The 24,480-nt window shown below is 46.3% G+C and overlaps 1 protein-coding gene across 1 annotated transcript in view; it reads left to right on the top strand.

The window, feature by feature from the left end:
- The window catches only part of LOC112224872 (receptor activity-modifying protein 1-like), a 94,082-nt gene that overhangs the window by 35,174 nt on the left and 34,428 nt on the right, over positions 1–24,480 (top strand). The window contains exon 2 of the mRNA XM_042306653.1: positions 15,994–16,129. Coding sequence (XP_042162587.1) covers positions 15,994–16,129 — 136 coding nt within the window. The remainder of the gene's footprint in view (positions 1–15,993; positions 16,130–24,480) is intronic.

Raw genomic sequence — 24,480 nt, 5'->3', positions numbered from 1 at the left:
GTCTCTCTTGATCCTAGGTCCTGGGAGAGTTGTGCAGACTCAGGACAACTGAGCTTCGAAGGAATACGCAGATTTAAAGAGGAGTCCGTAATTTGCTTTCTAATAATCATAATATTTTCCTCAAAGAAGTTCATGAATTTATCACTGCTAAAGTGAAAGTCATCCTCTCTTGGGGAATGCTGCTTTTTAGTTAGCTTTGCGACAGTATCAAAAGGAATTTTGGATTGTTCTTATTTTCCTCAATTAAGTTAGAAAAATAGGATGATCGAGCAGCAGTAAGGGCTCTTCGGTACTGCACGGTACTGTCTTTCCAAGCTAGTCGGAAGACTTCCAGTTTGGTGTGGCGCCATTTCCGTTCCAATTTTCTGGAAGCTTGCTTCAGAGCTCGGGTATTTTCTGTGTACCAGGGAGCTAGTTTCTTATGAGAAATGTTTTTAGTTTTTAGGGGTGCAACTGCATCTAGGGTATTGCGCAAGGTTAAATTGAGTTCCTCAGTTAGGTGGTTAACTGATTTTTGTCCTCTGGCGTCCTTGGGTCAGTATGTTAGCAGCAGCCACTCAATGTCTCGGTCCAAGCTTTGATGCACCTGAAGCTGTTTTTCAGTCTCTCCGTCCCAGCTTTGATGCACCTGTACTGACCTCACCTTCTGGATGGTAGCGGGGTGAACAGGCAGTGGCTCGGGTGGTTGTTGTTCTTGATGATCTTTATGGCCTTCCTGTGACATCGGGTGGTGTAGGTGTCCTAGAGAGCAGGTAGTTTGCCCCAGGTGATGCGTTATGCAGACCTCACTACGCTCTGGAGAGCCTTACGGTTGTGGGCAGAGAAGTTGCCGTACCAGGCGGTGATACAGCCTTGTTTGTGTGTGTTTTTGGTTTTACTCTCCTTGTGGGGACCAGGAATCTTCACAAGGATCTTACAACAAGGAAAATTCAGACTAGTGGGGACATTTCACTGGTGCCCAGAAGGAAAAAGGCTATTTTATGCTTAAGGGTTAGGTTTAGGGTTATAACTAGGTTTAGGGTTAGGGTTTGGGGTTAAGGTTGGGTTTATGTTAAGGGTTAGGTTTTTCGGAAAATAGGATTTTGAATGGGAATCAATTGTTTGTTCCCCACAAGGATAGTAAAACAAATGAAAATATAGACATTAACTTTGTCGTTGTGCAGTTTTTATTGCCTCTTTTCAAAACAGCTGGCCTATAAAATATAACACCAATTAAAATGGATTATAATTCATTTTCTCACTTATAAATGACAGCTCTCAAACAGTAATGTGTTTGTCAAGTTTAGCCCAGCCACACAGCCATAGCATTCTGTTAGTCAGACTACTGCTTTCCCCCTGAGAATTCCTAATTAAATTGAATGTCATTATTTTTGGTGTTTTTTTTGCACCTATGCATTTTGTTGTGTTGAGACAAGTGCATCTCAGTTCTTCACCCTATGGCCATGTAGCTGTGCTGAATTGATAGTACTCTATCTGTCAGACTATATGCTCTAGCACACACAGGACAGGGTGGGGAGGTGGGGGCGATGGGGACATTCAACACTGGAGACAGTTCTTCCACCAATTATTTGGTCGTTATTTTCCCCCAGAGCACGATTGCTTGTCAAGGTGACAAAATCCCATTTGGTGGTGTCTTGATGAATCTGGGGCACATTTTGCTATGCAAAGGTCATGAAGGTGAACTGATAGTTCCGTTCTGAGAACAAAAGGTATTGAGGAAGTAATGATCAGATATAATGGTGATTCCTGCCAGGCCAGGCTTCTATCTGGGTTATGTTGGTGGGAGTGTTTCTGGCACTGCTGGGTTTCTAATGAGAAGTAGTTCTCAGAGAATCATTTCTAGTGGTTGGACGTTTAGGGGGATGCTTGTGACTGTGTGAAGTGTCCATATGTACAGTGCCTTGCAAAAGTATTCATTCCCCTTGGCGTTTTTCCTATTTTATTGCGTTACAACCTTAATTTTAAATGGATTTGTATTTGGATTTCATGTAATGGACACAAAAAATAGTCCAAATTGGTGAAGTGAAATGAAAAAAACAACAAATTGTTTAGAAAATGTCAAACAAATAAAAAACTGAAAAGTGGTGCGTGCATATGTATTCACCCTCTTTGCTATGAAGCCCCTAAATAAGATCTGGTGCAACCAATTACCTTCAGAAGTCACATAATTAGTTAAATAAAGTCCACCTGTGTGCAATCTAAGTGTCACATGATCTACCACATGATCTCAGTATATATACACCTGTTCTGAAAGGCCCCAGAGTCTGCAACAACACTAAGCAAGGGGCACCACCAAGCAAGCGGCACCATGAAGACCAAGGAGCTCTCCAAACAGGTCAGGGACAAAGTTGTGGAGAAGGGTTGGGTTAGGAAAGAATATTGCACCACAACAAACCTGCCAAGAGAGGGCCGCCCATGAAAACCCACAGACCAGGCAAGGAGGGCATTAATCAGAGAAGCAACAGAGACCAAAGATAACCCTGAAGGAGCTGCAAAGCTCCATAGCGGAGATTGGAGTATCTGTCCATAGGACCACTTTAAGCCATACACTCCACAGATCTGGGCTTTACGGAAGAGTGACCAGAAAAATGCCTTTGCTTAAGGAAAAAAATAAGCAAACACGTTTGGCTTTCGCCAAAAGGCATGTCGGAGACTCCCCAAAAATATGGAAGAAGGTACTCTGGTCAGATGAGACAAAAATATATATTTTTGGCCATCAAGGAAGACGCTATGTCTGGCACAAACGCAACACCTCGCATCACCCCTAGAACACCTTCCCCACAGTGAAGCATGGTGGTGGCAGCATCGTGCTGAAGGAATGATGGGTGGCGCTAATACAGGGAAATTCTTGAGGAAACCTGTTTCAGTCTTCCAGGGATTTGAGACTGGGACGTAGATTCACCTTCCAGCAGGACAATGACCCTAAGCACCCTGCTAAAGCAACACTCGAGTGGTTTAAGGGGAAATATTTAAATGTCTTGGAATGGCCTAGTCAAAGCCCAGACCTCAATCCAATTGAGAATCTGAGGTATGACTTAAATATTGTTGTACACCAGCGGAACCCATCCAACTTGAAGGAGCTGGAGCAGTTTAGCCTTGAAGAATGGGCAAAAATCACAGTGGCTAGATGTGCCAAGCTTATAGAGACATACCCCAAGAGACTTGTAGCTGTAATTGCTGCAAAAGGTGTCTCTACAAAGTATTGACTTTGGGGGGGTGAATAGTTATGCACACTCAACTTTTTAGTTTTTTTTGTCTTATTTCTTGTTTGTTTCACAATAAAAACTATTTTGCATCTTCAAAGTGGTAGGCATGTTGTGTAAATCAAATGATACATACCCCCCCAAAATACATTTTAAATTCCAGGTCGAAGGCAACAAAATAGAAAAAATGCCAAGGGGTTGAATACTTTTGCAAGCCACTGTAAATATTTGGACACTTTTTCAATACTGATGTATGGGTCCAATTCCAACCCGAGTTATACAAGTGTGAATGGACCTTAATGTCCCTTTTTATGCACTTTTCTCTCTACGCGTATTCCGACCCAACGTAAGCATGAGAATAGCATGCTATACACCCGCTATTTGTTTGGGGTGGAGATGGAATGAATTAGGGTGTGGCGGAGGTGGTCTACAGATACACCATATTCTGACCCTGACTTAATTCCACTACCTTTACACGAGAGGAAACCATGAATAAGTTCTAGTGACTCTACCAGTTCCAAGAAGAAATATCACTTTATTTTATTTTTCCGATAGAAATAACATCATTCTCCATCCACTGTAATGCACAAATTGATAAGAGCTAGGTAAATGAGTATTCCGTTTGGATAAGGGTATGATAAATTATATTTGTTTTTTATATATTTTACCTTATAATCACTGGAGACAAATGTGAAACCAGTCACATGGCAGCAAACTGAAGCATATCAACATATCACTTTTCCAACAGTGAAGTTTATTAAATGCTGTGCCAGAATAACAATTGTACGACCTTTTAACTTACAGGGATGGGCACACTTAATTATACGCTACCCCGACTTGATTTGTTTCCTATTTCTATCATGTTAAATATTAGTCACTATAAGTATCGACCGTCAGTAGCCCTAATAACCACACATATTCAACTGCCAGTTTACTGTTAGTTCCCTTATGTTGGTATAGCCTACATTATCATTCCATTACTGTTTAGTTCCCTTATGTTGGTATAGCCTACATTATCATTCCATTACTGTTAGTTCCCTTATGTTGGTATAGCCTACATTATCATTCCATTACTGTTTAGTTCCCTTATGTTGGTATAGCCTACATTATCATTCCATTACTGTTTAGTTCCCTTATGTTGGTATAGCCTACATTATCATTCCATTACTGTTAGTTCCCTTATGTTGGTATAGCCTACATTATCATTCCATTACTGTTAGTTCCCTTATGTTGGTATAGCCTACATTATCATTCCATTACTGTTTAGTTCCCTTATGTTGGTATAGCCTACATTATCATTCCATTACTGTTTAGTTCCCTTATGTTGGTATAGCCTACATTATCATTCCATATAATTACATTGTTTCCTTTACCTTCATTTGCTTCCTCTGTAAACTCTGTCACTGCCGTGTGGTTGTTGCTGAGTGTCATTAGTAACAGTTGACAAATATAACAAAAAAAATGTAGGCAAATGAAATTGTTATGGAGCAGAGCACAGACCAAGTGGTAACAGTTTGAACCCGACGCATGGCACAATGCTCAGCTGTGTCATCACACAGTACCATGGTTAGTGCAGGCAATAGAGCATAGCCTACTATTGTACACTATTTTCCCTATCATAATTCTATATACACTAGTCTTCCAACATTATCATGGGTTAAAGAACTGAATGTGGCAATGTTCAAAATGAATCAAACCACCCTTTTCTTTCTTTCGTGCGTAAAGGCTCTCAAAAACAGTTTTTCTTTTTTTTCATAAATACTTTCCTAACCCTAAATAATCTACACGATCAGAGTATTTTTTTTTTATCTACCAAATTGGTGCTGAAACAGAGACTTATATGCATGTATTTAGATGGCTTTCCTTCATTGGACCCTAATATTCTGAATCTGTTCTCTCGATAAATTCTATCGAGTCTGACGACAAAATTCTAACTAACAGGTACACCATAATTAAAGGGAGGCTTAAGTTAAATGTACTGAAAACCCTTTTGAGTGAAAACTCCATAAGAAAATCTGTTGGGCAGCTAGTGGTAGAGTTTTCAGCAGTTGAATTACATTTATTCAGTGCGCGCAATGGAACCATGCCTGCAAAGCCCATTACGCACCTTCAAATAAAATAAAATCATACTTTATTTGTTACTCGATAGCGTGGGCCAGGTGAATCTGGATAGGGAGTAGGTCTCATTGAGTGTCTCAATGAGTGAACAGTGTTTTACCTATTTCTTCACAGTATAATGGACTACTGAAAAAGTTATACCGGCAAAGTTTGTCGAGCCCGTACGGGAGTTGTAGCGATGAGACAAGATAGTAGCGGCTAAACAATTGGATACCACGAAATTGGGGAGAAAAAGGGGTAAAATTCAAAAAATTAAATATATATATTTTTAAATGAAATAAAAAATGGCTCCCTGGAGCGCAGCGCATTCAAAGGCCCAGGAACATGAAGTCTCAGTCAGATTGAGGACAGTGTTAGAGCAGGAATGTGTCCCAAATGGCACTCTATCCCCTATGGGCCTTCTTCAGCAGTCGTGCACTATGGGCCCTGGTCAGAAGTCATGCACTATGGGCCCTGGTCAGAAGTCGTGCACTATGGGCCCTGGTCAGAAGTAGTACATCATATAGGTAGCAGGGTGCCATTTGAGATGAAGCGGGTTCAGGTTCAGGTTACAAACCCTAAGTACCTAAGTTTCCGTACAACTTAATGACCAGGTCCCATTCTCCCTGGGCAGCCTGAGGGTGATAGGGAAGAGACTCAGGACCCAGTGACATGCAGTTGCATAAAGTAGCTTTGGGTAATATGAGCTTATCTTTACTTTAACACCCTTTACAGACAGACTTTACGGTATGTTGTCCTTAAAAAAAGAACACTAGCAACATTTTTATCACATTCTTGCCGGGATAAGCCTTTTATATCTCCTGTGCTCACGCTGGCATGTCTAGGAGTGGGACTGGACGTGGGACTGGACGTGGGACTAGACGTGGGACTAGACGTGGATCGGATGTGGATCGGATGTGGATGTGTCTATTTTAGTAAATACATTCTGTGCTCACGCTGGCATGTCTAGGAGTGGGACTGGACGTGGGTCGATGTGGGTGGACGTCTATTTTAGTAAATACATTGAATATAAACCATTACAAAGAAACCAAATATTATAAGACTAATCAAATGTATTTTCAAAACAATAGAATAGCATATTTTGAGTTGAATGATGTTACTGGTCTGTGCAGTCTATAGGCTACATGACTGCGCCATGCACAGGAAATCAATAGTTACACGTTGACACAGATGTGTTTTATACTAGGGTTCGAATACAAGGAAATATAACAGAATAAAATACAATTAATATTTTTCCCACACAATTCGCGTCACGGCTAGTGTAAACATGTGGAACCACTGTCATATAAAAGAAAATGTGATATTTTGGAATAGAGCCAATGCTTTTTTGACCCACGCTTCACCTCTTTCCTACCCTCACACCACTTAGGGAGCAGGCATGGGGTCTTACATTGAGAGTATCATGATACTGACAGGAAATAATAGCTATCCTATTGTTAGATATTACTGCACGGTCGGAACTAGAAGCACAAGCATTTCGCTACACTCACATTAACATCTGCTAACCATGTGTATGTGACAAATAACATTTGATTTGATTTTCTCATGTTTATATTTCACAACCTCCACAGGCTTTTGAAGTTGCCTGTACTGATCAAGCAAAAAAAGAATAGCCCTACACTTGATTTAGGCTACATTATAGCATGCTAAATGTTTCTGATCGTAGATGAGCTATACCACTTCAACTATAGCCCAGCCAGAGAAAAACAAATATACAGACATTTAGTGAAACAAAATCACATTGATTGGATAAGATAATTTGTAGGGTTGGGAGTAGGCCTAGGCTTACTAAGCGACTGCGAGTGAAGAGAAAAGTCATCCACTTGTTAAGCTACATAACATGCTGGCATAATGTTCTGATCAGAGATAATACATGATCAAACTAGACAAGATGATCGTGAGCAGCACTCACCTCAACTTAGATAACATTTCCACAGCCTAATTGTAGCCTAATCAATATCCAAATGGAGATTCAGTGAAAAGGATAAAATCAAATCAAATCAAATTTATTTATATAGCCCTTCGTACATCAGCTGATATCTCAAAGTGCTGTACAGAAACCCAGCCTAAAACCCCAAACAGCAAGCAATGCAGGTGTAGAAGCACGGTGGCTAGGAAAAACTCCCTAGAAAGGCCAAAACCTAGGAAGAAACCTAGAGAGGAACCAGGCTATGTGGGGTGGCCAGTCCTCTTCTGGCTGTGCCGGGTGGAGATTATAACAGAACATGGCCAAGATGTTCAAATGTTCATAAATGACCAGCATGGTCGAATAATAATAAGGCAGAACAGTTGAAACTGGAGCAGCAGCACAGTCAGGTGGAAGTTGAAACTGGAGCAGCAGCATGGCCAGGTGGACTGGGGACAGCAAGGAGTCATCATGTCAGGTAGTCCTGGGGCATGGTCCTAGGGCTCAGGTCCTCCGAGAGAGAGAAAGAAAGAGAGGAGGAGAGAATTAGAGAACGCACACTTAGATTCACACAGGACACCGAATAGGACAGGAGAAGTACTCCAGATATAACAAACTGACCCCAGCCCCCCGACACATAAACTACTGCAGCATAAATACTGGAGGCTGAGACAGGAGGGGTCAGGAGACACTGTGGCCCCATCCGAGGACACCCCCGGACAGGGCCAAACAGGAAGGATATAACCCCACCCACTTTGCCAAAGCACAGCCCCCACACCACTAGAGGGATATCTTCAACCACCAACTTACCATCCTGAGACAAGGCTGAGTATAGCCCACAAAGATCTCCGCCACGGCACAACCCAAGGGGATAAGTCAATGTCAGATTGTTAAGTCCCCACACTAGCCTCAAAGCAGTGCCAAGCGGTTCAGAAACAGTTTACCACAAGTAGGCTATTGCTTCAAATGTATTAGAACACTTTGATGCCTTTCAAAAATGTGATGTCATCGATTGCATAAGCATATACTTTTTTCGGGTATTTTCTTCACTCAGTAATATTTATTCCCACATTAATTAATTCCGGATCCATCCATGTTGGTTAAGAAAACAATGCGTGTGGTGGGCTACGAGAAGAGATGGGTGAAGTGACATTAAGATCCTTTTTTGGTTAATTGTACACAAAGTCCTGTGCCTTCTGCTGTTAACCCAACCGATGGTTCGCCGCCTCAGCATAACGGTTACATTTCAAACTAAGCCGTAGGCAGAACTTTACCGCAGTCATGACTAGGCCGGGTGGCGGAGATAAAAGTAGAGGCTTTGTTGCTGGCAATACCTTTCATATTACAGTGCCCAATTTTGTTAGGTTACAGACTTATTCTAAAATGTATTAAATAGTTTTTTCCCTCTCACCAGTCTACACACAATACCCCATAACGACAAAGCAAAACCAGTTCAAAAAAATAATAATTGTGCAAATGTATTAAAAAATGTACAACGGAAATATTACATTTACATAAGTATTCAGACCCTTTACTCAGTTGAAGCACTGTTGGCAGCGATTACAACCTTGAGTCTTCTTGGGTATGATGCTACAAGCTTGGCACGTCTGTAGATCCTTGCAGATCCTCTCAAGCTCTGTCAGGTTGGATGGGGAGCGTTGCTGCACAGCTATTTTCAGGTTTCTCCAGAGATGTTCGATCAGGTTCAAATCCGGGTGACCATGGTTGTTGGTAGAGGACCTGTGGTGTTGGCCATGGTTGGGGTAGAAGACCTGTGGTGGTGGCCATGGTTGGGGTAGAAGACAGGTACAGACAGAAGTTCTACTATCCTCACTCAGGGGATAGTAGGCAGTACAGAGGAATGATGGTTCATTAGTTAAACTCAAACTCTGCTTTCCCTGGGTCTCCTCCTGATTGTTCTGGCTTTTCTCTTAATGCACCACTTTCTTTCCAGTGATATACACTATGTTTCTTGTTTCCAAGCTGCTGAGAGGCAGGCATAATTCACTGGACTATCTAAGTTTGTGCCTTGCCAACATCCGCTGTCCAAATGTTTGTATTTCAACACTGCATGTCATTTTCCACTTGTGGAGCATTCACAAAGGCAACCGGAGAGAGGGGTAGATTATGAACAGAAAGGTTTGACTGAATGTTTATGTATGAGCGTTTATCTGCCACCAAATTAAAAACAGCACAGGACATTTTTCTTGAAGAGACTGAATAGTAATCAACAATGTGGGCCATGATATGAAGTTTAATTCAAACAACTTGTTTTTATTCTACTCTAATTTATTGTGTATTGGTGAATCAGGTGTTATTTACTTCGTTGTTCCTCTGTTTTATTCTTTCTCCAATCTGTCCTCAGGCCTCTTGTCACAATTCTCAGCTTGGACGTTTTATCTGTAAAAAATATTTTTCTGTTTACATTTTTATTTCATGTTTCCTCTCTTCCTTTGCTGAACACCATCACAGATTTAAGGGCAAGAGCCTAAGCACCATATGATGTATTAGTTTTGATCAAATCTGGGGTCTCTCTATGCAGTGTGCATAATGCAGCTTTGAATATGCAATACGCTTGGAAGAAATCTAAAGGCCTTGGCCAGAGGAAGGGGGTGGAGGAGATTTGATAAATACAACACTCTTAGTATTCACTGCCTTCTGAGTCTTACACTACACTTCAGCTTGAGTTAGCTGCAGGCAGGGTGTGTTCTTATGTAAAATAGCATCTTTCTGTTCTTAATAGTTGAGGTGAAAAAGGAAAATCTTTGTCCCTCTATGACCATGCCTCCCATAGACACAGGTTCTAGGTGTTCTTAGAACACTGTTCTTCTTAGAACAGCCATTCAGTGATTTCACACAACACACTTCAGTGTAACCTTAAAGGTTCTCTGGTAAAATTGCTGTGAGGTGAGAAGCAACTCCAAACATTTTCTTTAATGAAAGAGAGATCTGATCGATAATACTGATGGTTGATGATTGCAAATGGGTCATTTTCTCTCTAATATAAGTTGTTGCTATTTCCAGGGTAATTACCAACTAGGCTTTGATAAATGAAGACAAACATTTGTGAAATCAATACCAATAATGCAGTAAAGTTCAGGTTTAAATACTCATCCCAAGAGATTGTGTATTAAAAAAGACAGTGGGCCCATTATAATCAATTTCTATAACCATAGAGAAGCACAGTGTTTTGTTGTCACTGCATCTTTGAATTTGGGAGCACAGTACCAACAGTGAAGATCATGGTCATAATCTGGTTTCGTCATTGCTGTGTTGTATAATTATCTGGTGGGTTATCAGCAACACTGCATGTAGTCGTGTGATGTCAGGACACTTTTTCGAGGTTGTAAACAAGTCTATTTCTCATTCTTACTATTAATACTGGCATGTCCTCATCCCCTTCTCACTCCGTTTACTTCCAGTTTTACGGATCATTCACACTCAAAGATACAGGATGCACCAATACACCAGTCACACTCATTCAAGTTCAAGTTCCAATTCAAGTTCAAGTTTGTCATATCCATGATGCACATGGTGTACCCAGTCCAATGAAACGCTGACTTGTCATATCCATGATGCACATGGTGTACCCAGTCCAATGAAACGCTGACTTGTCATATCCATGATGCACATGGTGTACCCAGTCCAATGAAACGCTGACTTGTCATATCCATGATGCACATGGTGTACCCAGTCCAATGAAACGCTGACTTGTCATATCCATGATGCACATGGTGTACCCAGTCCAATGAAACGCTGACTTGTCATATCCATGATGCACATGGTGTCCCAGTCCAATCCTTGTCATATCCATGATGCACATGGTGTACCCAGTCCAATGAAACGCTGAATATCCATGATGCACATGGTGTACCCAGTCCAATGAAACGCTGACTTGTCATATCCATGATGCACTGGTGTACCCAGTCCAATGAAACGCTGACTTGTCATATCCATGATGCACATGGTGTACCCAGTCCAATGAAACGCTGACTTGCAGGTTCAGTCTCGATAATGCGACGACAATAAGAAATAACAGACTAAGTAAAGATGAAGGTCAACGGAACAGAATAAACATGTAGCAGAAGTATAAATACAGGGAGGAAGTCAACAATTTGCAGTATTAAACATTTGGGGGAAGGGGGGGATTTGGAGAGCAAACGGTTTAAAGTGTTCAGTATTTACAGTATCAAATCGAATCAAATCAAATTTATTTATATAGCCCTTCGTACATCAACTGATATCTCAAAGTGCTGTACAGAAACCCAGCCTAAAACCCCAAACAGCAAGCAATGCAGGTGTAGAAGCACGGTGGCTAGGAAAAACTCCTGAGAAAGGCCAAAACCTAGGAAGAAACCTAGAGAGGAACCAGGCTATGTGGGGTGGCCAGTCCTCTTCTGGCTGTGCCGGGTGGAGATTATAACAGAACATGGCCAAGATGTTCAAATGTTCATAAATGACCAGCATGGTCGTATAATAATAAGGCAGAACAGTTGAAACTGGAGCAGCAGCACGGTCAGGTGGACTGGGGACAGCAAGGAGTCATCATGTCAGGTAGTCCTGGGGCATGGTCCTAGGGCTCAGGTCCTCCAAGAGAGAAAGAGAGAATTAGAGAACGCACACTTAGATTCACACAGGACACCGAATAGGACAGGAGAGGTACTCCAGATATAACAAACTGACCCTAGCCCCCCGACACATTAACTACTGCAGCATAAATACTGGAGGCTGAGACAGTAACACATATACGTTTAGTAGAATAAGTCATGATGTTTGTGTAGCATGTACAGTGCCCGTCAAAAGTTTGGACACACCTACAGTACACATTCCAGGGTTTCTCTTGTACCTTCTCCAGGGTTTCTCTTGTACCTTCTCCGGGGTTTCTCTTGTACCTTCTCCAGGGTTTCTCTTGTACCTTCTCCAGGGTTTCTCTTGTACCTTCTCCAGGGTTTCTCTTGTACCTTCTCCAGGGTTTCTCTTGTACCTTCTCCAGGGTTTCTCTTGTACCTTCTCCAGGGTTTCTCTTGTACCTTCTCCAGGGTTTCTCTTGTACCTTCTCCAGGGTTTCTCTTGTACATTCTCCAGGGTTTCTCTTGTACATTATCCAGGGTTTCTCTTGTACCTAATCCAGGGTTTCTCTTGTACCTTCTCCAGGGTTTCTCTTGTACATTCTCCAGGGTTTCTCTTGTACATTCTCCAGGGTTTCTCTTGTACATTCTCCAGGGTTTCTCTTGTACCTTCTCCAGGGTTTCTCTTGTACCTTCTCCAGGGTTTCTCTTGTACCTTCTCCAGGGTTTCTCTTGTACCTTCTCCAGGGTTTCTCTTGTACCTTCTCCAGGGTTTCTCTTGTACCTTCTCCAGGGTTTCTCTTGTACATTCTCCAGGGTTTCATGAGATAGGTGACTACCTCATGAAGTTGGTTGAGAGAATGCCAAGAGTGTGAAAAGCTGTCATCAAGGCAAAGGGTGGCTACTTTGAAGAATCTCAAATATAAATATATAGTTTGATTTGTTTAAAGCTTTTCTGTTTACTACATGATCTTATTTCATAGTTTTGATGTCTTCACTATTATTCTACAATGTAGAAAATAGTCAAAATAAAGAAAAACATAAATGAGTAGGTGTGTCCAAACGTTTGACTGGTAGTGTATATGTGTGCGTAGCATGAATGTATGTGTGTTGTTGATTGTTTCCCTCTTTGGGGTCGGTCGTGAGGGTCAGTCGTGAGGGCCAGTCGTGAGCCCGTGTCTGGTCTTCAGGCCTACTCTCCTGCCAGTCTGTATGTGGTACATGCTTGATGTTGACTAGCAAGTCAATCTTTCCTCATGCCAGAATACAATTGATGGAGAGATGTAGCTAGAGACATTTATGAAGGGAGAGATAGAGAGAGGGGAGAGAAAGGACAAAAATATGTGATAAGAGCATTGGCTGGCGAGTCACACTGTCGCCATTTGAAAAGGTGTTGCTTACTAAACCCATTCTGCCAGCGTTAATTAGAGAAATCGTCATTGTTCTCTCTCTCTCTTTCCTTTCTTTCTTCTGTACACACGGTGCTATGCCAGCTTCACACTCTGCTGTCAGTACCCCCAGCTTGTGTCAATGTGTTTCATCATTAGCCGCATCAACTTAAAGTAACAAGTTTGTCTTCATTGTTAAAAGGCTGAAATCCCCCTCCCCCACCCAAGACTAGAGACTGGGTCGCCAGTACTGAGACAGCTTGCACACAGGACAATAGAATATCATGGAGAACAAGTCATGAAAGACCTTGGTGTCTTTCTATGGAAGTGTGGTGGTAATGATTTAAGTTCTACTACAGACAATATATCTGAAGTGGGAGATTGTTAAGCATTCTCTGTTGACAATAACAGGGTTCTCTTAAAGTATTCTAAATCAAATCAAATCAAAGTTTATTTGTCACGTGCGCCAAATACAACAGGTGTAAACCTTACAGTGAAATGCTTACTTACAGGCTCTAACCAATGGTGCCAAAAACAAGGTGTGTGTGTGTGTGTGTAAAGAAATAAAACAACAGTAGAAAGACATTTGAAAAAAGAGTAGCAAGGCTATATAGAGACACCTGTAGTCAGGCTTATTGAGGTGGTATGTACATGTAGGTATCGTTAAAGTGACTGTGCATATATGATGAATAGAGAGTAGCAGAAGCGTAAAAAGAGGGGGTGGTGGGTGGTGGGACGCAATGCAGATAGCCCAGTTAGCCAATGTGCGGGAGCACTGGTTCGTCGGGCCAATTTAGGTAGTATGTACATGAATGTATAGTTAAAGTGACTATGCATATATGATGAACAGAGAGTAGCAGCAGAGTAAAAGAGGGGTTGGGGAGGCACACAATACAAATAGTCCAGGTAACCATTGGTTACCTGTTCAGGAGTCTTATGGCTTGGGGGTAAAAACTGTTGAGAAGCCTTTTTGTCCTAGACTTGGCACTCCGGTACCGCTTGCCATGCGGTAGTAGAGAGAACAGTCTATGACTGGGGTGGCTGGGGTCTTTGACAATTTTTAGGGCCTTCCTCTGACACCGCCTGGTGTAGAGGTCTTGGATGGCAGGCAGCTTTGCACCAGTGATGTACTGGGCCGTACGCACTACCCTCTGAAGTGCCTTGCGGTCGGAGGCCGAGCAATTTCCTTACCAGGCAGTGATGCAACCGGTCAGGATGCTCTCGATGTTGCAGCTGTAGAACCTTTTGAGGATCTCAGGACCCATGCCAAATCTTTTTAGTTTCCTGAGGGGGAATAGGCTTTGTCGTGCCCTCTTCACGACTGTCTTGGTGTGCTTGGATCATTCTAGTTTGTTGGTGATGTGGTCACCAAGGAATTTGAAGCTCTCAACCTGCTCCACTACAGCCCCGTCGATGAGAACGGGGGCGTGCTCGGTCCTCCTTTTCCTGTAGTCCACAATCATCTCCTTAGTCTTGGTTACATTGAGGGATAGGTTGTTATTCTGGCACCACCCGGCCAGGTCTCTGACCTCCTCCCTATAGGCTGTCTCATCATTGTCGGTGATCAGGCCTACCACTGTTGTGTCGTCAGCCAACTTAATGATGGTGTTGGAGTCGTGCCTGGCCATGCAGTCGTGGGTGAACAGGGAGTACAGGAGGGGACTGAGCACGCACCCCTGGGGAGCTCCAGTGTTGAGGATCAGCGTGGCAGATGTGTTGATACCTACCCTTACCACCAGGGGGTGGCCTGTCAGGAAGTCCAGGATCCAGTTGCAGAGGGAGGTGTTTAGTCCCAGGATCATATTAATACTATTTTAACAGTAGATGATTGAATCTTTCTTAGGAGCCAGCTAACAGTGTGTCATGGAGTTGGCAGCTTGAGAGACCAAATTAATATTTTTAGCCAGCATCCATCTTTTTGCCCTATGTTTCTACAAGGGCTGTGAGTATGCCAGTATTGCAATATTTTTTCCATGGCAAAAATGAAAACACAAAGCAGACCAAACTCTTTGATCCTTTAAAAACCTGCCTGTATGTAGAATATTGTGCTCTAGCACAACATAATGATGTTTGTTTCCAAAATTAGGGCTGTTTTCATAAAGAAGTTTGCTTGCTGGGCACTGGGCACAGTGGGTAGGGCAGAAATTCAATGTCTATTCCACGTTGGTTCAGTGTAATTTCATTGAAATTAAGTGGAAACAACATTAATTCAAGCAGTTCCTGCCCAGTGGGTAGTCTCTACTCACTCCCAGAGGTTCAGTTTGGGCTGACCCTAAACTGGCCAATTTGTTAAATTCCTCCCCTACCGTTTAGATTTCTCTATGAACCTCTAACAGTGTTCTTTTCCCTGCTCTGAGCCCTGGGGCAGTAATGCTCTATGATGCTATGCTGCTTGGAGTTGAGTGTATTTGTGCCCTTCTAACAGTTTAAAGCAATTTCCCAATCCAGCCAGCCTTGTCAAACAGTGAGAAACGACCACCACCTGCTGTAGGGTATAAACAGCACTTAGAAAGACTCACCGCTCTGCAGCTTTCCACAGGAACTCCAGCATTAGGTTTTAAACTGTCAGCACCTTGTCAGGAGAGATCTTTCCAGAGCTCTGTTGGATGTCAGAGATATAATGTTAATGGTTGTCCTCTGTTCAATATAGAACATACAAATGTAGGATCTTAATTTGATCACCCTGTTGCAGGATAATTTTAGGATGTAGGAACATTAAAATGTGTGTGTTTGAAGTTTAAAAAGGCATCTAAAAAGGCAAGTCTACTGCTATTCTAACCCTGTCCTCTCTCTCTCTCTCTCCTCCCCAGTGTGCCAGTCTGTGTCGGTGATGGCGTGCAGCGGGACCTATGAGTACGTCATCGAGGAGTTCTGTCTGGGGAAATTCAGACTGGACATGGAGGAACTGGACCAGCATCGCTGGTGCAGCTGGGAGGACACAGTGGAGTGAGCATTCTATGTAGCACCTATGTAGTATCATTGTAGTATTCTATGTAGCACCTATGTAGTATCATTGTAGTATTCTATGTAGCACCTATGTAGTATCATTGTAGTATTCTATGTAGAAGCTATTTAAAGTATGTAGTATTCTTAGTAGCATCTGGGAGGATTATGTAGTACCTATGCAGTATTCTATGTAGCATCTATGTAGTACTCTGATATTCTATGTAGCACCTATGTAGCATCTATGTAGTATTCTGATATTCTATGTAGCATCTATGTAGTATTCTGATATTCTATGTAGCACCTATGTAGCATCTATGTAGTATTCTGATATTCTATGTAGCACCTATGTAGCATCTATGTAGTATTCTGATATTCTATGTAGCACCTATGTAGCATCGATGTAGTATTCTGATATTCTATATAGCATCGATGTAGTATTCTGATATTAGCATAGTAGCACCCCATCCATGTCATTAACAGTACAGTCACTACTATAATGATAGGACGGTAATAGGGATATGTAAAGTTTATTTAATCAGTGTGTGCACAAACCTTTGGTCTGGTAATACAGCAATAGGTTTTCACCTTTTTAACTCTTGCCCTCTTTTTGCTTCCTATTTGCACATTATTATCAAACTCTTGGAGGGTGACCAAAATGAATCAGAGTTTAACAGCCCCAGCTGTCACCAGTCCCACACCAAACCTACAAAATTGAGCCAGTATCACGGGCGTACACTGAGCAGCAGCACAGCCATCTATGCAGACAGTTTAAACTACGGCAACATCCATATTTTAGTCATAAATGTCAAGTTCAGGGAAGGTCGGCTCCTTCTCTCGGTTCAGATGGTTGAACGTTTTGGGGTGGATCTGATTGGCTTAAGGCGGGCTATTAACTACAGCAGCAGCATCTTGATTGGAGACTGGGGCTGTCTCCCAAATGGCATCCTATTGCATATTTAGTGCACTACTTTCAACCAAAGCCCTATGGCTCCTGGTCAAAAGTAATGCACTATATACGGAATAGGGTGCCATATGGGACACAGGCTCGGAGAGTGGAGCAGAGGGCAGAGCCTCGTGCAGTTGTTCTCCGTAAAGGATAAGCTATTCCTGAGATGACCCAGCAAACACAGCACCGAATGATTTGAATGAATTCCCACCTGTTTTAATGAGATTCAGCAGGGAGGATCTGGGGCTGCTGATCTGAATATAGCACATAGTATGTATCATATAGTATGTTACTGCAACAGCAGCTGCAATTCATTGCCTCATGATGGGACTCTTCCATTAGAAACATATACTGTACTGTAGTACACCTCTGTCTCTGTGGTTGTAGTCATTAGTCCAGTACCACATACTGTGCAGTACTATACACAACTATTGTCATCAGTCCACTAAAGCATACTATGCTGCTATACACTACTCGAGTACCACATATGCTAGTATACACCACTACGGTGGTCATCAGTCTAGTGTCTTTTCTCCATGAACCAGGTATGCTGGGTAGACATGGTGGATGTTGCCTGCCTGCTGCCTGTCTGCCACCATGGCTGGGGTTTTGTTTTTCCTCTGTGGTGGTAACGTCAGTCTGGATGTGTCAAGCGGAGGCTTGTGGAGGGTGAGACTGACATCCCATCTGTCAGAGCAGGGGCCTTCCCCTGTCATGGACAGAAGAGTCCCCTGTCCCCCTCCACCTTGCCACAGGGAGGGGCAGTCTGTCTATCAACATGAATTTGACTCTCCCTGTCTTCCTCGACCCGTTTCTCCTTCTATGCCTCGACCCGTCTCTCCTTCTCTGCCTCGACCCGTCTCTCCTTCTCTGCCTCGACCCGTCTCTCCTTCTCTCCCTCAGCCCGTCTCTCCTTCTCTCTCTCAGCCCGTCTCTCCTTCTCTCTCTCAGCCCGTCTCTCCTTCTCTCTCTCAGCCCGTCTCTCCTCGACACGTCTCTTCTTCTCTCCCTCAGCCCGTCTCTCCTTCTATGCCTCGACCCGTCTCTCCTTCTCTTCCTCGACCCGTCTCTCCTTCTCTGCCTCGACCCGTCTCTCCTTCTCTGCCTCGACCCGTCTCTCCTTCTCTCCCTCAGCCCGTCTCTCCTTCTCTCCCTCAGCCCGTCTCTCCTTCTCTCTCTCAGCCCGTCTCTCCTCGACACGTCTCTTCTTCTCTCCCTCAGCCCGTCTCTCCTTCTCTCTCTCTACCCGTCTCTTCTTCCCCCAAGACCAGTCTCTCCTTCTCTCCGTCTCTCCCTCCGTCTCTCCTTCTCTCCTTCGACCCGTCTCTTCTTCTCTCCTTTGACCCGTCTCTCCTTCTCTCCTTAGACCCGTCTCTCCTTAGACCAGTCTCTCCTTAGACCAGTCTCTCCTTCTCTCCTTAGACCCGTCTCTCCATCTCTCCTTAGACCCGTCTCTCCTTCTCTCCTTAGACCCGTCTCTCCTTAGACCCGTCTCTCCTTCTCTCCTTAGACCCTTCTCTCCTTAGACCCGTCTCTTCTTCTCTCCTTAGACCCGTCTCTCCTTCTCTCCTTAGACCCATCTCTCCTTCTCTCCTTAGACCCGTCTCTCCTTCTCTCCTTAGAACCGTCTCTCCTTCTCTCCTTCTCTCCCTCGACCAGTCTCTCCTTCTCTCCTTAGACCAGTCTCTCTTTCTCTCCTTAGACCCATCTCTCCTTCTCTCCTTAGACCAGTCTCTCCTTCTCTCCTTAGACCCGTCTCTCCTTCTCTCCTTAGACCCGTCTCTCCTTCTCTCCTTAGACCCGTCTCTCCTTCTCTCCTTAGACCTGTCTCTCCTTCTCTCCTTAGACCCGTTTCTCCTTCTCTCCTTAGACCCGTCTCTCCTTATCTCCCTCGACCAGTCTCTCCTTCTCTCCCTCGACCAGTCTCTCCTTCTCTCCTTAGACCCGTCTCTCCTTAGACCCGTCTGTCCTTAGACCAGTCTCTCCTTCTCTCCCTCGACCAGTCTCTCCTTCTCTCCTTAGACCCGTCTCTCCCTCGACCAGTCTCTCCTTCTATCCTTAGACCCGTCTCTCCTTCGACCAGTCTCTCCTTCGACCAGTCTCTCCTTCAACCAGTCTCTCCCTCGACCAGTCTCTCCTTCTCTTTCTCTTCCAGTCTCTCCTTCTCTCTCTCTACCCGTCTCTCCTTCTCTCTCTCTACCAGTCTCTCCTTTTCTCTCTCTACCCGTCTCTCCTTCTCTCTCTACCCGTCTCTCCTTCTCTCCCTCGACCAGTCTCTCCTTCTCTCCTTAGACCCGTCTCTCCTTCTCTCCCTCGACCAGTCTCTCCTTCTCTCCCTCGACCAGTCTCTCCTTCTCTCCTTAGACCCGTCTCTCCTTCTCTCCTTAGACCCGTCTCTCCTTCTCTCCCTCGACCATTCTCTTCTTCTCTCCCTCGACCAGTCTCTCCTTCTCTCCTTAGACCCGTCTCTCCTTCTCTCCTTAGACCCGTCTCTCCTCCTCTCCCTCGACCAGTCTCTCCTTCTCTCCTTAGACCCGTCTCTCCTTCTCTCACTCTACCCATCTCTCCTTCTCTCTCTCTACCCGTCTCTCCTTCTCTCTCTCGACCCGTCTCTCCTTCTCTCTCGACCCGTCTCTCCTTCTCTCTCTCGACTCCTCTCTCCTTCTCTCTCTCGACCCGTCTCTCCTTCTCTCTCTCGACCCGTCTCTCTTTTCTCTTTCGACCCGTCTCTCCTTCTCTCTCTCGACCCGTCTCTCCCTTGACCCGTCTCTCCCTCTACCCGTCTCTCCCTCGACCCGTCTCTCCCTTGACCCGTCTCTCCCTTGACCCGTCTCCCCCTCTACCCGTCTCTCCCTCTACCCATCTCTCTCTCTACCCATCTCTCCTTCTCTCTCTCTACCAGTCTCTCCTTCTCTCTCTCGACCCGTCTCTCCTTCTCTCCCTCGACCCATCTCACCTTCTCTCCCTCGACCCGTCTCACCTTCTCTCCCTCGACCCGTCTCTCCTTCTCTCCCTCGACCCGTCTATCCTTCTCTCCCTCGACCCGTCTCTCCTTCTCTCTCTCGACCCGTCTCTCCTTCTCTCTCTCGACCCGTCTCTCCTTCTCTCCCTCGACCAGTTTCTCCTTCTATCCTTAGACCAGTCTCTCCCTCGACCAGTCTCTCCCTCGACCAGTCTCTCCTTCTCTTTCTCTTCCAGTCTCTCCTTCTTTCTCTCTACCCGTCTCTCCTTCTCTCTCTCTACCAGTCTCTCCTTTTCTCTCTCTACCCGTCTCTCCTTCTCTCTCTACCCGTCTCTCCTTCTCTCCCTCGACCAGTCTCTCCTTCTCTCCTTAGACCCGTCTCTCCTTCTCTCCCTCGACCAGTCTCTCCTTCTCTCCTTAGACCCGTCTCTCCTTAGACCCGTCTGTCCTTAGACCAGTCTCTCCTTCTCTCCCTCGACCAGTCTCTCCTTCTCTCCTTAGACCCGTCTCTCCCTCGACCAGTCTCTCCTTCTATCCTTAGACCCGTCTCTCCTTCGACCAGTCTCTCCTTCGACCAGTCTCTCCTTCAACCAGTCTCTCCCTCGACCAGTCTCTCCTTCTCTCTCTCTACCCGTCTCTCCTTCTCTCTCTCGACCCGTCTCTCCTTCTCTCTCTCGACCCGTCTCTCCTTCTCTCTCTCGACCCGTCTCTCCTTCTCTCTCGACCCGTCTCTCCTTCTCTCTCTCGACTCCTCTCTCCTTCTCTCTCTCGACCCGTCTCTCCTTCTCTCTCTCGACCCGTCTCTCTTTTCTCTTTCGACCCGTCTCTCCTTCTCTCTCTCGACCCGTCTCTCCCTTGACCCGTCTCTCCCTCTACCCGTCTCTTCCTCGACCCGTCTCTCCCTTGACCCGTCTCTCCCTTGACCGTCTCCCCCTCTACCCGTCTCTCCCTCTACCCGTCTCTCCCTCTACCCATCTCTCTCTCTACCCATCTCTCCTTCTCTCTCTCTACCAGTCTCTCCTTCTCTCTCTCGACCCGTCTCTCCTTCTCTCCCTCGACCAGTCTCTCCTTCTCTCCCTCGACCAGTCTCTCCTTCTCTCCTTAGACCCGTCTCTCCTTCTCTCCTTAGACCCGACTCTCCTTCTCTCCCTCGACCATTCTCTTCTTCTCTCCCTCGACCAGTCTCTCCTTCCTCTCCTTAGACCCGTCTCTCCTCCTCTCCCTCGACCAGTCTCTCCTTCTCTCCTTAGACCCGTCTCTCCTTCTCTCACTCTACCCGTCTCTCCTTCTCTCTCTCTACCCGTCTCTCCTTCTCTCTCTCGACCCGTCTCTCCTTCTCTCTCTCGACCCGTCTCTCCTTCTCTCTCTCGACCCGTCTCTCTTTCTCTCTCGACCCGTCTCTCCTTCTCTCTCTCGACTCCTCTCTCCTTCTCTCTCTCGACCCGTCTCTCCTTCTCTCTCTCGACCCGTCTCTCTTTTCTCTTTCGACCCGTCTCTCCTTCTCTCTCTCGACCCGTCTCTCCCTTGACCCGTCTCTCCCTCTACCCGTCTCTACCTCGACCAGTCTCTCCCTTGACCCGTCTCTCCCTTGACCCGTCTCTCCCTTGACCCGTCTCCCCCTCTACCCGTCTCTCCCTCTACCCGTCTCTCCCTCTACCCATCTCTCTCTCTACCCATCTCTCCTTCTCTCTCTCTACCAGTCTCTCCTTCTCTCTCTCGACCCGTCTCTCCTTCTCTCCCTCGACCCATCTCACCTTCTCTCCCTCGACCCGTCTCACCTTCTCTCCCTCGACCCGTCTCTCCTTCTCTCCTTAGACCCGTCTCTCCTTCTCTCCCTCGACCCGTCTCTCCTTCTCTCTCTCGACCCGTCTCTCCTTCTCTCTCTCGACCCGTCTCTCCTTCTCTCCCTCGACCAGTCTCTCCTTCTATCCTTAGACCAGTCTCTCCCTCGACCAGTCTCTCCTTCTCTTTCTCTTCCAGTCTCTCCTTCTTTCTCTCTACCCGTCTCTCTTTCTCTCTCTCTACCAGTCTCTCCTTTTCTCTCTCTACCCGTCTCTCCTTCTCTCTCTACCCGTCTCTCCTTCTCTCCCTCGACCAGTCTCTCCTTCTCTCCTTAGACCCGTCTCTCCTTCTCTCCCTCGACCAGTCTCTCCTTCTCTCCCTCGACCAGTCTCTCCTTAGACCCGTCTCTCCTTCTCTCCCTCGACCATTCTCTCCTTCTCTCCCTCGACCAGTCTCTCCTTCTCTCCTTAGACCCGTCTCTCCTCCTCTCCCTCAACCAGTCTCTCCTTCTCTCCTTAGACCCGTCTCTCCTTCTCTCCCTCGACCCGTCTCTCCCTCGACCCGTCTCTCCCTCTACCCGTCTCTCCCTCTACCCGTCTCTCCCTCGACCCGTCTCTCCCTTGACCCGTCTCTCCCTTGACCCGTCTCTCCCTTGACCCATCTCTCCCTCTACCCGTCTCTCCCTCTACCCGTCTCTCCCTCTACCCGTCTCTCTCTCTACCCGTCTCTCTCTACCCATCTCTCCTTCTCTCTCTCTACCAGTCTCTCCTTCTCTCTCTCGACCCGTCTCTCCTTCTCTCCTCGACCCGTCTCTCCTTCTCTCCCTCGACCCGTCTCACCTTCTCTCCCTCGACCCGTCTCTCCTTCTCTCCCTCGACCCGTCTCTCCTTCTCTCCCTCGACCCGTCTCTCCTTCTCTCTCTCGACCCGTCTCTCCTTCTGTCTCTCAACCCGTCTCTCCTTCTCTCTCTCGACTCGTCTCTCCTTCTCTCTCTCGACCCATCTCTCCTTCTCTCTTTCGACCCGTCTCTCTTTTCTCTCTCGACCCGTCTCTCCTTCTCTCTCTCGACCCGTCTCTCCCTCGACCCGTCTCTCCCTCGACCCGTCTCTCCCTTGACCCGTCTCTCCCTCGACCTGTCTCTCCCTCTACCCGTCTCTCCCTCTACCCGTCTCTCCCTCTACCCGTCTCTCTCTCTACCTCTCTCTCTCTCTAACCATCTCTCCTTCTCTCCCCTACCCATCTCTCCTTCTCTCCCTCGACCCGTCTCTCCTTCTCTCCCTCGACCCGTCTCTCCTTCTCTCCCTCGACCCGTCTCTCCTTCTCTCTCTCTACCCGTCTCTCCTTCTCTCCTCTCTCTCCTCGTCTCGCCTTCTCTCTCTCTACTCGTCTCGCCCTCTCTCTACTTCTCTTCTCTCTCTCTACCCGTCTCTCCTTCTCTCCTTAGACCCGTCTCGCCTTCTCTCCTTCTCGCCTTAGACCTGTCTCTCCTTCTCTCCTTCTCTCCCTCGACCAGTCTCTCCTTCTCTCCTTAGACCAGTCTCTCTTTCTCTCCTTAGGCCCATCTCTCCTTCTCTCCTTAGACCAGTCTCTCCTTCTCTCCTTAGACCCGTCTCTCCTTCTCTCCTTAGACCCGTCTCTCCTTCTCTCCTTAGACCCGTCTCTCCTTCTCTCCTTAGACCTGTCTCTCCTTCTCTCCTTAGACCCGTCTCTCCTTATCTCCTTAGACCCGTCTCTCCTTCTCTCCTTAGACCTGTCTCTCCTTCTCTCCCTCGACCCATCTCTCCTTAGACCCGTCTCTCCTTAGACCCGTCTCTCCTTCTCTCCTTCGACCCGTCTCTCCTTCGACCCGTCTCTCCTTAGACCCGTCTCTCCTTAGACCCATCTCTCCTTAGACCCGTCTCTCCTTCTCTCCCTCTACCCGTCTCTCCCTCTACCCGTCTCTCCCTCTACCCGTCTCTCCCTTGACCCGTCTCTCCCTTGGCCCGTCTCTCCCTCGACCCGTCTCTCCCTTAACCCGCCCCTCCCTTGACCCGTCTCTCCCTTGACCCATCTCTCCCTCTACCCGTCTCTCCCTCTACCCGTCTCTCCCTCTACCTGTCTCTCTCTCTACCCGTCTCTATCTACCCATCTCTCCTTCTCTCTCTCTACCAGTCTCTCCTTCTCTCTCTCGACCCGTCTCTCCTTCTGTCTCTCGACCCGTCTCTCCTTCTCTCTCTCGACTCGTCTCTCCTTCTCTCTCTCGACCCATCTCTCCTTCTCTCTTTCGACCCGTCTCTCTTTTCTCTCTCGACCCGTCTCTCCTTCTCTCTCTCGACCCGTCTCTCCCTCGACCCGTCTCTCCCTCTACTCGTCTCTCCCTCGACCCGTCTCTCCCTTGACCCGTCTCTCCCTCGACCCGTCTCTCCTTCGACCGTCTCTCCCTCTACCCGTCTCTCCCTCTACCCGTCTCTCCCTCTACCCGTCTCTCTCTCTACCCGTCTCTCTCTCTACCCATCTCTCCTTCTCTCTCCCTACCCATCTCTCCTTCTCTCTCTCGACCCGTCTCTCCTTCTCTCCCTCGACCCGTCTCTCCTTCTCTCCCTCGACCCGTCTCTCCTTCTCTCCCTAGACCCGTCTCTCCTTCTCTCCCTCGACCCGTCTCTCCTTCTCTCCCTCGACCCG

This window comes from Oncorhynchus tshawytscha, linkage group LG26, assembly GCF_018296145.1.
Source record: "Oncorhynchus tshawytscha isolate Ot180627B linkage group LG26, Otsh_v2.0, whole genome shotgun sequence".
Taxonomy (NCBI): domain Eukaryota; kingdom Metazoa; phylum Chordata; class Actinopteri; order Salmoniformes; family Salmonidae; genus Oncorhynchus; species Oncorhynchus tshawytscha.
This window is presented reverse-complemented; position numbering and strand designations above follow the sequence as displayed.